Genomic DNA, 13,966 nt, shown 5'->3' with positions numbered 1-13,966 from the left:
GCCTGGGCTTGGAACTAATGCCAAGAGGCCACGAGGTTCCCTGAGCCTGCTGCAGGCTCCAAGGGACACCGTTGTTCCCTCACCCCACAGACACTGGCAAAGGGCAAGGTCATCAGCACCGACCACCTCAAGCTCTTCATCTCGCGTCGGAAATGGCAGGTGAAGGCAGGGGCTAGGGAGGGAGGGGGCAAGTGGGATTGTGTCTTGGGAAGGATGGGGGATGTGTAATGGCAGGATGATGCCATGCCACGTACCTGAGCCTGACCCAGCCCTCTCTGCTGGCTGCAGCGCTCACAGATCAGCTACAAGTGCAACATGGTGCTGCGGCCGATCCCAGAGCTGCTGGAGGACACGTCCAACCACCTCTCCATCGCCGTGCCCCGGCATCTCAAAGAGTCACCAGCGCTGTCGTCCTCCTCAGACTCAGACGACCTGGATGAGCTGCCCTTCATCCCCATGCCACACCAGGTGGAGTTCTCTGGCTCCCGCATGTCCCTCAATGAGATCCCCACAGACGATGAGACCATTGGGACATCCGAGGGGCTGCAGCCGGAGGGGGATGCCTCTGCCATGGAGTGGCAGAGCCAGGGCACAGGGAAGCCTGGGGTGGCCCTGGGGAAGCGGACAAGGAGTGCTGGGCCACGGCGACCATGTGCAGAGGTGGAGGCACCTGGTTCCTCTGATGAGGAAGCCCCCGAAGCCCAGAAGCGTCCGGAGTATCCTCGCAAAGCCATGAGGAAGGGTTCCAGCCTGGAGTCCCCAGGGAGTGCCCGTCGGGGAGAGCTGAAGAGGGGCAGCTCTGCTGACAGCGCCCTGCTGCTCCAACAGCTCCCAGGGACTGAGGAGGGGGCTGAGGCAGCCCGGGACCCCCGTGGGGCCCTAGCCAAGGCAGCCTCCATGGAGTTGCCAAGGAGAAAGATGGTCTGGGGGGAGGATGATCATGCCCAGCGCCTGGAGCTGATGCGCCAGCGGCTGCTGCGGGGAAGCTCTGGGGACAGCAAGGTCAGTGGCCTGCGGGGTCCCCTCCTGGAGACCCTGGGGGTCAGCCCTGACAAGAAAGTCTCACGGTCAGCCCGCCTGGAGGCTCCAGCAGTGCCACGGCTGGTGCGGGCAGCCTCCAGTGAAGCCACCTCGCCGCGCCTCCTCCCCGCTGAGTGCCGGCTGCAGAAGAGCAGCTCCTTCAGCCACGGGGATGCGGAGCCTGTCGTCCGGCACCGACGCTCCGGTGCGCCCCTGGAGATCCCAGTGGCCTGCCTGGAGGCACAACGGCTCAAGGAGTCCCCCTCTCTCTCTGCCCTCTCTGATGCTCGGCCCACAGTGCCACCAGACACCCCAAGCACACCCACACCCCCTCCAGCAGAGATCTCCGTTCCCCAGGCTGGCCCTGCAAAGGCTGCCTCGGGGAGGAGGCGCGTCCCTGAGGAACATGGCCCACCTGGGGCCAGCAAGGCTGCCACCACCACAGGGAAGAAGCCCACGGACAGGGGACAGGAGGACAAGACACCCACCAAGGCTGCTGGAGCCAGTGGGGAGGGGGCTGCCAGGACAGGAGCTCCCACCCCACCAAAGTCCACAACCCCTGTTCCCCAAACCCACATAAAGTCTTCCTATGCCAAGATGATGCAAGTCATGGGAGGTATTCAAGGCGGGGAGACAGTCACCAAGGAGCCCCCACCAACCACCAACGAGCCCCCCCCAAACATCAAGGAGACCCCACCAGCCAGCCCTGCCAAGCCCCCTACGCCAGCAGCAAGGAGGGAGGTGAAACCCACCGGCTCCTCCAGCTCCTTAGTCATCCAGGACATCGATTCGGAGGAGGTCTTTGAGGCCAAGTTCAAGCGGAGCCGCGAATCATCCCTCACCCGGGGGCTGAAGCGCCTCACCCGCTCCCGCTCCGAGGACCGGCACCTGGCCGGCCCCCCAGCCTCTGACGAGGGCATCTACCGTCCTACACCGGCCGGCGTGCCCCTGGAGCTGCGCAGGGACCGGCCCACCGGGCTGGCAGCCAAGTCCAAGTCGGTGCAGGACCTGCATGAGGTGGAGAAGGATGGGGGCTTCTTCCGGAGGATGTCCATACTTCTCAAGCGGACCCCGCCCGCTGAGAGAAAGAAGAGCATGGGGGAGGACGGAGGCACTGAGACCCCACCTGGTGGGCGCCGCTTCTCCTGGAGCATGGCTCTGGCCAGCTCCAGAGAGCGGAGGGACTCAGAGAGCCTCAAGTCAGAGCCGGGGGGTGGTGGGGAGAGCGAGTCACCGGCGGTGGCTGTGCGGAGGAAGATCAGTGCCACCATGGAGCGGGTCTCGGCGCGGCTTCGCAGCGTGTCGGATGAACGGCCGGAGGGCGAGGGCTCCCGGCAGCTCCGTCGCGCCAGCTCCGAGGGTGAGAGCTTGCGGCCGGGGCCCGCCCCCGCCCCCGCGCCCTCCTCCGAGTCCCTGCGCTCCGAGGCCAGCACAGGCTCCTCTGCCTCTGCCAAAGGTGAGCGATCCCGCGGGGCACTCCTGAGGGCAACCCATGGCCCAGTCGCTGTGGGTGCGGCAGGTGTGGCTGCCGTGGCCTGGCCCCGCTCTCTCACCTGCCCTGGGTGCCCACAGGTGGGGGTGACAGTCAGAAGAGGTCCCGCTGGGAGCGCTGGGGGCTCTCCCGGGGCAAGAAGGAGAAGATGGCCTCACAGCCCAACATCCCCTCCAGCCTTCTGCGGGAGGAGGGACTCGCCGCCGGCCGGCCACACACACCCAGTGAATCGGGTAGGTGCAGCCCCAGGACAGGATGGCGGGTGTGTATCCCCACCCCAGCCTAACCCCCCACTCTGCTTTCCAGATTTCCCCCCTATTTTCCACATCAAGCTGAAGGACCAGGTGCTGCTGGAGGGCGAGGCGCTGACCCTCTGCTGCCTTCCTGCTGGCAGCCCAACCCCACGGATCCTCTGGATGAAAGGTGGGGCGCTGCCCGCACTGCCTCGGTGGGTGGGCTCTGACAGGCACGGTATCATCTCACTCCTCTTCTCTCCCTACAGACAAGAGGTCCCTGCAGCCTGACAGTGGGCTGAACGTCGTCTCCTGCAAGGACGGACGTCAGATGCTCACCATTGCCAAGGTCTCCAGGAAGGATGCAGGGCTGTACGAGTGTGCAGCTGCCAACATCCTGGGCACAGCCATCAGCTCCTGCACGCTGGCTGTGGCACGTAAGGAGGCTGGGGGTCCTCGGGAGACAGGAAGGGCACAAGTCGGGCACATGGCTGGGGATCAGTTGGTGCAGCTCACTAGAGTACTGCTCTCCACATCTGCAAGAGACTGGGGCTTTTGAAAGAGGACAGGCTGGTTTTAAATGAGCATTTCCAGCATCTCTGAACCTATGTGTTATGCCCTCTCACTGCAGCAGCTCTGCTCTGCCCCTGGCTGGACAGCCAGCCCACCCTGTCTGTACCCTTGTAGGACTCCCTGGGCGGCCAGGCACCCCGGAGGTCCCCCAGAAGTACAAGAACACGGTGCTGGTGCTGTGGAAGCCCGCTGAGAGCAAAGCCCCCTGCACCTACACACTGGAGCGCAGACTGGAAGGTATGTGGGGCTGCCTCCCATCCCCTGGGAGCCACAGCCAGGAATATGGGCTCACGAAGGGGCACCTAGGACAAAAGCGCCCAATGTCCTCGCTGTCCCCTGTGGCTTGGCAGAATCAAGGGCAGGGGACAGTGGGCTGCCCCTGTCCCTGGTCTGCCCTCGACTTACCTTACTTCTGCTTTGGCAGGGGAGCACGAGTGGAAGATTGTCAGCACTGGTATCACTGACTGCTACTTCAATGTGACTGAGCTGCCTCCAGGGAGCACTGCCAAGTTTCGTGTGGCCTGTGTCAACAAGGCTGGGCAGGGACCCTACAGCAACCCCTCAGTAAAGGTGCATCTTGAGGCAGCAGGTGAGCAAGCCTCATGGGCATGGGGTTGCTATGGGGCTACCTGTGGCCTCTGGGGTGCTTTGGGGATCCTTGAGTGCCATGGCATCTTCCCCCCAGGGCTTTGGGAAATGAGGTGCCACTTACAGTCCACTCCTAGCTTACCCCCACCTGGCTCACACCTCCCTTTGCTCCCTGTAGACGCCGGAGCTGCCCTGGCCAAGGATGTTGCTGTCCCCATTCCTGAGAAGGTGGCTTCCAGCCGGTCAACCCAGACACTCGAGGAGCATGTGGAGCCTGTGGCTGCAGGGGCCCCTCCCACCACACCACCACGCAAGCACAAGGGAGTGGTACAGAAGGCAGCTGGAGCAGAACAGGAGGGTGCCCCCACAGGGGTCCTTCCACCTCCTGCCCCCCGTGAAGAGGGAGTGCCACCAGATCTTGAGCTTCCACCCAACATCACTGTCTATGTGCCTCCTGAGCTGATGTTCACCCCTCCTCGGACTGCTGCCTCTCCTCATACAGACACCCCCACTCCGGGCTCTCCTGCACCCCCCACGGACGCTTCCCCCCCGCCCCAGGCTCCGTCTCCTTCCAAGTCATCCCCCACTGTTTCCCCAGTGTCAACCACGCCCAGCTCAGCCCCCACACCATCTCCCACCCCCAACACCACACCTTCACGGAAGATGCCTCCCTACATGGTAACCTCCTTCATCTCCATGCCCCCCACATCACCCCCTGCGCAGGAGCCCACCACCACTCCCCCACCCTCCAAGGAGCCCCCAGCTGCTAGTGGGGTCCCAGGGGCAAAAGACAGCACATCACTGCGGCAGGGTGTCCCCCAGAAGCCATACACCTTCTTGGACGAGAAAGCAAGGTGAGTAGTGGTAGGACAAGATGCTGTGCCAGGGGTGTTCTTGCAGCACCCCACACCAGGGATGCTGAATCCTGCCCTATGCCGCAGAGGCCGTTTCGGGGTGATCCGGCTCTGCAAGGAGAATGCCACAGGGAAGCACTTCATGGCCAAGATTGTGCCCTACGAGGCGGAGCGGAAGCAGAGCGTGCTGCAGGAGTACGAGATCCTCAAGGCGCTGCACCATGAGCGCATCATGGCCCTGCACGAGGCGTACATCACCCCCCGCTATCTGGTGCTCATCTGCGAGAACTGTGCTGGCAAGGAGATCCTCTACAGCATCGTGGACAGGTACAGGGGGGCACAGGGCCACCGGGGACAGTGGCTGGTATGGGGCTACCTGTTGATGACACCTGCCCCCAGGTTTCGCTACTCGGAGGATGACGTGGTGAGCTACGTTCTGCAGCTCCTGCAGGGCCTCGAGTACCTGCACAGCCGCCGCATTGTGCACCTCGACATCAAGCCAGACAACATCATCATCTCAGGCACAAATGCCCTCAAGATCATCGATTTTGGCAGTGCCCAGACCTACAACCCACTTGTGCTGCGGCAGCTGGGGCGGCGTGCTGGCACCCTGGAGTACATGTGTGAGTGGGGCACCACGGGTGTAGTGGCAAGGGGGACAGGGACAGAACTGGGGCATGCTTATTCCCAAAGGTGTGCATGTATGCCTATGCTCTGGGGGACTTGGGAATGGGGAGGAACCGTGTCCTTGGGGAAGGTGGGAGGTCTCTAAGGTGCTGGGTGTGTCTGTGAATTTCTTTAGCATTGCTGGGGTCAGTGGGAGAGTCGGGGTGCTGTGGGGCAGTTGGGGCATCCTTGGAGGCTGGCTGGGCTCTGTCAGGGTGCTGCAGTGTCAGGGAGGGGTGTTGGAGGGTGCAGTAGTGGAGTGCTGTGGCTGCTGGGGGTGCTTGGCTGCTATGGGCGTTGGGAATGCTGTGGGTGTTGGGGATCCTGGGGATATGGGACTTCTGTAAGTGCTGGGGATACTGTGGATGCTGTGTGTGCTGGGATGCTGGGGCTGGTGTCTCTGTTTATGACAGACCTGTTCCCCTGCCCACAGCGCCAGAGGTGGTGAAGGGAGACCCGGTGGGCTCTGCAGCAGATGTCTGGGGTGTTGGCGTCCTCACCTACATCATGTAAGACAGGGGGATGAGAACCTTGAAGTGTAGTCAGCCCCACACAGGGCTTGGTGCCATGAAGGACACCAAGCTAACAGTGGGCTGAAGGATGCTGTAGCCCAGCAGACCCTTCCCAGCTGGACATGGGGAGATGACAACACTCTGGGTAGCTGTGGCTTTTCAAACCAGGGATGGGGGGAGGTGGGACAGCAAGTACCCTCCCACCACTGTCCCCCCAGCCCATCACCCCCTCCACCACCACAGGCTCAGCGGGCGGTCCCCATTCTTTGAACTGGACCCCATCGAGACGGAGAACCGCATCCTGGCAGGGCGCTTTGATGCCTTCAAGCTGTACCCCAACGTCTCGCAGACTGCTGCCCTCTTCATCCGCAAGGTCCTCACCGTCCACCCCTGGTGAGTGCCCAGCCCAGCCAGGGAGGACACATGGCACTGGACTATGCCTGTGACTGAGCCAGCCCCTGTCACATGGGACCCCTCCAGATATCCTCAGTGGGAGCCTAGAGTCCATCACTGCTCTTGGAGAGGGCTGGGACCCCCAGGGTTTTGCAGGGCAAGGGTGGTGGCCGGGTTTGGGGGGTGGAGCAGCAGAGGGCACCCCTGGCAGTCCCTGATGCAGAGCTGGCTCTGCCCCAGGAGCCGCCCCACGGTGAAGGACTGCTTCGCCAATACCTGGCTCCAGGATGCCTACCTGATGAAGCTGCGCCGCCAGACCCTGACTTTCACCACCAACCGCCTCAAGGAATTCCTAGTGGACCACCAGAGGCGCCGCGGCGAGGCCGTCACAAAGCACAAGGTCTTACTGCGCTCCTACCAGGGCGGCCAGCCACCAGGGCCACAGTAACTGCTGCCTTGGCCACGGCCACCAGGGGCCGGGAGCCAGAGGAACATTCCATGGGCCGCAGTACGGGGCGGCTGAGGAGGAGCCGGGACGCGCCAGGATGAGTCCATGGACCTCACGTGCTGCTGTCAGGGGTGATGGTGGCCAGCAGCGTCATTTTGGCAGTGCCGATGAAGAGGAGGCGCTGCCGCAGCCAGACCAGCAGTGGGGTCCGGCAGTGGGAGGGTGTTGGGAAGCCTTACTGCAAGGAACAGAGAATGTGGCAGAGGGTCGGGGGAAGAATGGGATGCAGACAGAGGGGCAAAGGAAGCCCCGGGTGGGAGGGGAAGAGCTGCCAGTTTGCTAGCCAGCCCTGGCCACATGGGTCCCATCAGCCGTGTGCCTTACACTGCAGCCTGCAGCTGCCCCTGGCCACGGTGTGCCAGTCCTCGTGCTCCCCCTGGTTTGCACACCAGCACCAGAAGACTGAGGCTGCTCCAGCGGTTCCTGCAGAGAGGGGCTTGCTCACAATCCCCTGCCAGACAGCACAGCCCCAGTCCTTACAGCTGGGAGGGGGGGCTGCCAGCCCCCCACCTTCTGCTCCTCCCAGCCCTGGTCCTGGCAAGTGGGTTTGTGGCTCCAGGACCGATGCCGGTGCCTTCCCTGGGGCTGTCGGCTGCGCCCCGTGCCAGGGTGGGGGACTGGCAGGCACTCCCTCTTTGCAGGGGGGCACCCAGGTGCCATGCACACCTCCTGTGTCTGCTCAGGCCCACGCTGCTCGTGCTCTGCCCACCCAGCTCCAGACCTTGCCCTGTACCCCAGTTCCAGCCTGCCCGCCTGTCCCAGACCCCTCACTTGACCCCGAGGTGCCTTGCCCTGCCCTGTGCCCCCTCCTCAGCCCTCCCCGGCTGGTGGCACGATGCGGGGTGCCCTGAGCAGGGGGACAGGAACAGCGGCTGGGCACTCACCTTCCTCATGCTGCTGTAGTGATAGGGCTTTATTTATTGATTTTGGGGAGAAGGCATCTGCTCATTCCAGTCCCCATTCCTGTTCCCTCCTCTCTGCCGGGCTCTGGAGTTGCAAATGTCCCCATGGTTTGGAGCAAGCAACATGCCAGAGCAGCAATAAAGACCCTGAGCAGCCCCTCCAGTTTCAGTGCCTTCCTGGGAGGGAATTGCACGAGTGTGAAGTGCAGCCCCTGGTATCTCGGGAGGGTCCTTGCCCCAACACTTAAGGACCCGAGTTCAGAAAGGATTCCATTGAGGCTGGGCTTCCATGTCGGAAACCTGGTGAAAAAGTCAGAGAAGCTGTGAAGCACTGGGGCGAGTGCAACGGGGCTGATTCACATGGCCCTCACGTCATGGAGTGAAAATACGGAGTCCCAAAGGGCCCGATGGTGGCTGGGACAGCGAGACAGCAGGGCAGGGCTCCTGCTGCGGGCACGGCAGGTGCCGCTGAGGGACCTGATGCCTGGCTATAAATATCCGCTACCCATAAGAGGCCGTGCCGTGCCGTGCCGGCAGAGACCGCTCCGGTTACAGCCCGCTGCCCCCCCAGCCCCTGGGTGCCGTGCCCGCCGCAGCGGGCAGGGGCACACGCGTACCGCCCGGTGCCTGCGGGCAGTCACACGCTCCCAACACACACACACACGTGGCTGCAGACCTGTGCCTGTCGCAGGCCCTGCGTCCCAAGGGCGTGTCAGAGCCCGTGGTGTCCCCGCACGGCGCGCCGAAGCGCTGGGGCACACACACTGCCACAGCACCTGCCCTGCACGCTCACGCTGCCCTGCACAGCCGCACACGGCCACAGCCGCTACCCGCACACCCGAATGGATCATCGCACCCCGCACTGAGCACCTCACCCCTGCACTGACCATGGCCCCCTGCACTGACCATGGCCCCCACACTGACCATGGCTCCCTGCACTGACCATGGCCCCCTGCACTGACCATCGCCCCTGCACTGACCATCGCCCCTCGCACTGACCATCGCCCCCTGCACTGACCATCGCCCCCGCACTGACCATGGCCCCCACACTGACCATGGCCCCCACACTGACCATCGCCCCCCACACTGACCATGGCCCCCGCACTGACCATCGCCCCCTGCACTGACCATGGCCCCGTGCACTGACCATGGCCCCCACACACTGACCATGGCCCCATAGTGACCCTCGCCCCCGCCCGGCCGCAGCCGCCCCCCAGCCCCGGTGCCTCACAGCGAGCGCGGCCGCCCCCTGGCGGCGGGCGGGCGGCGGCGCAGGGCCCGGCGCGGCGCTGACGTGTCCCAGCCACGTGCGCGGAAGTGGCGGCGGGGCCGGGCCAGGCCGGGCCGGGCTGCGGGGCTCGGTGGCGGAGCTGGGGCTCGGTGCGGAACGGAGCGGAGCCGAGCCGCGATGCCGCTCAAGGCCGTCATCCTCATCGGGGGCCCGCAGAAGGGTAAGTGCGCCGGGCCCGCGGGGTGTCCCACCGGCGCAGTGCCCGGCCGACCCCGCTGTTCTCCGCAGGGACCCGGTTCCGGCCGCTGTCCTTCGAGGTGCCCAAGCCGCTGTTCCCCGTGGCCGGAGTGCCCATGGTGCAGCACCACATCGAGGCCTGCGCCAAGGTACGGAACCCGGGGGCTGGGGCCGTGGTGCCAAGGGAGAAGTGCCATTCCTTTCCTTTCTGATCCCTTCCTCCGTCCCTCCCCAGGTGCCCGGCATGAAGGAGATCCTGCTGATGGGTTTCTACCAGCCCAACGAGGCCCTCAGCCGCTTTCTCGTATCGGCGCAGCAGGAGTTCAAGGTTCCCATCAGGTGGGCAGGAGCTCTCTCACCCCTAGGGCACACACGGTGGCAGAGCCTGGCTCAGTCCTCACCTGCCTGCCCCCAGTCAGTGCTCTGGCACTGGGCAGGTCGATGGGCACAGCCTGGTTCCCCCATTAGTTCCACCACCTTTCCTTTGCCTTGGCCCTTGCCCTGGATGGTTCCTGCTCCAGAGATGCCTCTCTAGCACAGCTCTAAGCTGCGACAGCCTCCTTCTGTGCAATGCCTGCATGAAACCCATCACTGGATGGCAGGATTATGTCTCTCCAATCCTTCCCAGCCCTGCCAGGTGCCACTAGACACCTGCTTCCCTAAGCCCTCCCTTTTTCCTGCTTGGCTTGTAGGTATCTGCAGGAGTACGCAGCCCTGGGCACGGGTGGTGGCATCTATCACTTCCGAGACCAGATCCTGTCAGGTGGTGCTGAGGCCTTCTTTGTCCTCAACGCAGACGTGTGCTCAGAGTTCCCCTTACAAGAGATGCTGGAGTTTCGGCAGCAGCATGGGGACATGCACAGCTTTGTCATTCTGGGTACCACAGTGAGTGGCAGTGCTGGGGAGCAGAAGAGCTGCAGTGCTCTGCCGTGGGCTTAGAAGCCAGCAGCTCCTGTGGTGGGTGGGTCCCAGAGGTCTGGGGTTCATCTGCTCTGCCTCCCTGTGCCTACTGCTCCACCATTGCTAACACTGTTCTCCTTGTTTCTTAGGCCAACAGGACACAGGCACTGAATTATGGCTGTATCGTGGCAAATGCAGGCACACAGGAGGTACTGGAGGGCCTTGGGGAGTGGAGCACAGTGTGGGCAGCAGGTGCTGTGTCACCTGCGTGGGCCTGTGGTGCCACAGAGGGTGTGGTGCTGGATGGAGGGGCTGCACCCTGGGATTCATGTCTTTTCCCTCGCCTCCAGGTTCAGCACTATGTGGAGAAGCCAAGCACGTTTGTCAGTGAGATCATTAACTGTGGCATCTACCTCTTCACACCTGCAATCTTCCAGCACATTGGTGAAGTCTTCCAGAGGAACCAACAGGAGCTAGCACTGTGAGTGCCTCACTCTGCTCTGTGTCCCTCCCACCCCCCTGCTTCCTGGGGCTGCAGCAGCACGCTCATCCTCCATACTTTCTCTATCTTTTCTCCTCCTCTGCCATCACTCACTTGTTTCCTGGTCCTGCACCAGCTGTCCTTACCTTGGGTAAGTCTCCCTCTGTGTCTGCACTCGCTGCTCTCTGGGCTGGATTGATCCTAGTGGTAATGCATGCTTTCCCTCCCTTCTCCAGGCTGCTGTTTCCTCTGCTCTGCTCCTGGTCAGCTTGAGACTTTCCCTCTCCCTTCCTCTCTTCCCACCCCATTCTCATTCAGCTCTGGACTAGAGGCTGAGCAAGCCTTTCACCTGGGAATGCTCTCCTCCCCTCTCCAGCTCTTTGCACTAGCCAGCCTGTCACCTCACCCCTCTGCCACCACCCAAGTTAATATCCAGCTGTGCAGGCTCTGGACTGGGGACAGGATCATACACCCACCTGGACTAGGTGGGGCTCTTGCACCATCAGCTTCTGGCTCAGAGCTTATTTTGGCTGTCCCTCTGCTGCTCTGGGGCTCAGTGGGACTGTCCCAACCTAGTCTGCAGCTGGCCCTCTCCCCACTTTCAGGGAGAAGCACATGGCTAGGTGGGAATCTGGGATTGTCAGAGTCCCTGAATTTGGGGAGGGTAGGTCTGCTGGGGTCCTTAGGTGAGGCCATGGCTGGAATGGGTGTCTAACAGGGCTCTTGCTTCCAGAGAGGAAAGTTCCAATGGCTGGCAGCGTGCAGAAGTGATCCGGCTAGAGCAGGATGTTTTCACGGCCCTGGCTGGGAGTGGCAAACTCTACGTCTACAAAACTGATGGCTTCTGGAGCCAGATCAAGTCAGCTGGGTAAGTGCTGGAGCTGCTGTAGCAGGAGCATCAAGTGATCTGTACCAGGGATGGAAGTGATCAGTATCATGGCTGGGAGTGCAGGGTGCTCAGAGCTGTGGGGGTGGGTGGGTGGTGCTGATTTTGGATCCTCCTCTGCCCTGGTAGCACCAGAGTGACAATAACAATCTTCTGCTTTTCCTCCTCCAGCTCTGCTATCTATGCCAGCCGCCTTTACCTGAACCAGTACAGCAAAAGCCACCCAGAGAGACTGGCCCAGAACAAACCTGGAGGCCCTGTCATCCGAGGTACCATTCTGACACACTAACACTTTTGGGGCTGCCTGGGGAGGCAGGGGGACCCACGAGTGGGACCTCCCTTTATCTGAGAGGCAGGTGATCCTGTGGGCTGCCTAGGGAGGCAGTGGGACCCACAAATGGGACCTTTCTTTATCTGAGAGGCAGGTGCTTCTTGGGCTGCCTCCCCTGAATCCACTGCCTTGTGTTGCAGGGAATGTGTACATCCATCCGACAGCTTCCATTGACAGCACTGCAGTGGTGAGTCCAGGCTGGGGGGGGCCCTGGGGCAGGGACATGCTCAGGGGTGCCAAGGGCATCACTGTGCTTGTCCTCATCACCTGCCTCTGTCCTCACAGCTGGGCCCCAACGTCTCCATAGGGGAGGGTGTGACGGTGGGCGCTGGTGTGCGCGTGCGAGAGTCCATCGTCCTGCATGGTGCCTCACTCCATGTAAGTGGGGCTTGCCTGAGGGAGTCGGTGTCGACCCCCACTCCGTGCAGGGAGGCAGCAGCACCCTGCATTCCCCTCTCCTTCATCCCAGGACCACACCTGTGTCCTGAATACCATTGTGGGCTGGGACAGCACGATCGGGCGCTGGGCGCGGGTTGAGGGGACGCCCAGCGACCCCAACCCCAACGATCCCTATGCCAAGATCGACAGCGAGACCCTGTTCCGGGACGGGCGCCTCACGCCATCCATCACAATCCTGGGTACGTTGCTGCTGTGTGGAAGCACCCTGGGCCTGCTCACCGAGGCAGCTTCTCCCCTCCAGCTAAAGCCTTTGCGTTCCCCTCCCAGGCTGCAGTGTCACCATTCCGGCTGAGGTCGTCATTCTCAACTCCATTGTCCTTCCTCACAAGGAACTGAGCCGAAGCTACAAAAACCAGATTATCCTGTGAGTCATGGGCAGCACCAGCCCCCTGCTCCCTGCTGTGGCCCACAAGAGCCTGCATTGAGGCCTCACATCCTGGGAGTTTCTCAGCATCTCCAGAGGGGTAGGTGCAGGCCAGGAGCCCTGCAAGTGCCTGACTACTGCTCCAGACAGACATTAAAGCTGATGAGCATCAGCCTTGCATGCTGCTTCTCTTGCAGCCCAGGGACGAGCCCTGGGCCAGGGTGAAGGCTTTGGGGACAGTACATGGCCCTGGTACAAGCCTACGTGCATATGCAGGGCGCACTTCCTGCCTGCAGTATCTTGGGTCCAACTTTGTGTGTTTCTCCACCAAAGGGCACTACCAGCACCACCTTACCACTCCTCACCAGGCTATCCCTGCACTATTTGCTGTCTGCAACTCCCTGGAAGGTCTTGGCCCATCTCTAAGACCTGGGAGCTTTGAATGTGCCTGTCATGTGTAGGCAGCTCACCCCACAGGAACAGATTGAGGCTCTTGATTTCAGCATGATTGCAACAGCCTAAGCTGGCTCCATCCTACTGCTGGGAAAACAGCAGTGCCAGGCTGTCCTAAGGGCACTGGCACCCACACGAGGGCTGGGTCAGACTGGGGGCCTGCTGGCCCTGGAGGGAGCTGCAAGAACACCCCTTCCCCCAGTACCACCTCTGCCCCCTGGGCTCAGTACATGCCAGGAGAGCTGCCAGCCCTACCAAGCCTGCTCTTGTCAGGCTGAGACCTGTGCCTGCTGCCTAGGCAGGGCTCAGAGCGAGGGCAGCAAGCCCCTGCTACCCTGGTGGGCCAACATCCTCCTTCACACCAGCATGGCTGAAGCCTGAGGGGGCTCACTGCATATCTCCCCTTGTCACCAGCCACATCCACTTGGTACTGGAGTAATCAACATACATGTGTGCAAGTGGCAGAGATTTAGCACCTCACCTTGCCTCAAAAACCTGATTTTATGGAAGGCAATTTCTTCCTGAGCCTGGCATAGATTGTCTACAGTAACCAATGCTGCCCTTTATCCTTTTACCTCCCTGGTTTTGAACTCTGTGCTAAAGCCCTGCACTCCACCAAGGGCCCCATCATGCCTCTCATTTTCAGCAAGGCACTGTATTAGGTATTCTCCATCCATCCAGTACCATCCCAGTTTGATGGATTTGGAGTAAATCCTTGCTCCTAGCCCTGTGCCTTCCTGTGCCAGTTCTCCTGTGGTCCTGGGCAGGGATTAGCTGTTCCCTAGCTTTAAGCACATTAAACTCCTTGAGTTTTGCCTCTGCCTTGGATGTGTTAATTTCCTTGCCCTCTGGTGTACACTCCTGTGCTGGAGAAAACTGAGCC

General features: G+C 61.9%; 2 protein-coding genes across 8 annotated transcripts in view; both read left to right on the top strand.

The window, feature by feature from the left end:
* Nucleotides 1-7,898, top strand: part of SPEG (striated muscle enriched protein kinase) — a 31,888-nt gene extending 23,990 nt beyond the window's left edge. For all 6 annotated transcript variants that reach the window (XM_077181530.1, XM_077181532.1, XM_077181534.1 and 3 more), the window contains 13 exons: nucleotides 91-159; nucleotides 289-2,476; nucleotides 2,593-2,745; nucleotides 2,819-2,935; nucleotides 3,015-3,182; nucleotides 3,433-3,555; nucleotides 3,743-3,907; nucleotides 4,085-4,760; nucleotides 4,848-5,087; nucleotides 5,160-5,383; nucleotides 5,860-5,935; nucleotides 6,182-6,331; nucleotides 6,572-7,898. In XM_077181530.1, coding sequence (XP_077037645.1) covers nucleotides 91-159; nucleotides 289-2,476; nucleotides 2,593-2,745; nucleotides 2,819-2,935; nucleotides 3,015-3,182; nucleotides 3,433-3,555; nucleotides 3,743-3,907; nucleotides 4,085-4,760; nucleotides 4,848-5,087; nucleotides 5,160-5,383; nucleotides 5,860-5,935; nucleotides 6,182-6,331; nucleotides 6,572-6,779 — 4,557 coding nt within the window. In that variant the 3' untranslated portion in view covers nucleotides 6,780-7,898. The remainder of the gene's footprint in view (nucleotides 1-90; nucleotides 160-288; nucleotides 2,477-2,592; nucleotides 2,746-2,818; nucleotides 2,936-3,014; nucleotides 3,183-3,432; nucleotides 3,556-3,742; nucleotides 3,908-4,084; nucleotides 4,761-4,847; nucleotides 5,088-5,159; nucleotides 5,384-5,859; nucleotides 5,936-6,181; nucleotides 6,332-6,571) is intronic.
* A 1,134-nt stretch (nucleotides 7,899-9,032) lies between these two features.
* On the top strand, nucleotides 9,033-13,905 carry GMPPA (GDP-mannose pyrophosphorylase A). 2 transcript variants are annotated; one of them, XM_077181537.1, is made up of 13 exons: nucleotides 9,033-9,192; nucleotides 9,261-9,358; nucleotides 9,445-9,548; nucleotides 9,902-10,094; nucleotides 10,259-10,318; nucleotides 10,460-10,590; nucleotides 10,727-10,741; nucleotides 11,324-11,458; nucleotides 11,648-11,745; nucleotides 11,948-11,994; nucleotides 12,093-12,185; nucleotides 12,277-12,445; nucleotides 12,534-13,905. In XM_077181537.1, the coding sequence occupies exons 1-13, from the start codon at nucleotides 9,150-9,152 to the stop codon at nucleotides 12,632-12,634; spliced, it is 1,287 nt and encodes a 428-aa protein (XP_077037652.1). In that variant the 5' UTR covers nucleotides 9,033-9,149; the 3' UTR covers nucleotides 12,635-13,905. The 2 variants fall into 2 exon arrangements, with proteins under 2 accessions (XP_077037652.1, XP_054492047.1); XM_054636072.2 differs by lacking the exon at nucleotides 10,727-10,741.
* The last annotated feature ends 61 nt before the right edge of the window (nucleotides 13,906-13,966 follow it).

This window comes from Agelaius phoeniceus, chromosome 7 (assembly GCF_051311805.1).
Source record: "Agelaius phoeniceus isolate bAgePho1 chromosome 7, bAgePho1.hap1, whole genome shotgun sequence".
Lineage (NCBI taxonomy): Eukaryota > Metazoa > Chordata > Aves > Passeriformes > Icteridae > Agelaius > Agelaius phoeniceus.
This window is presented reverse-complemented; position numbering and strand designations above follow the sequence as displayed.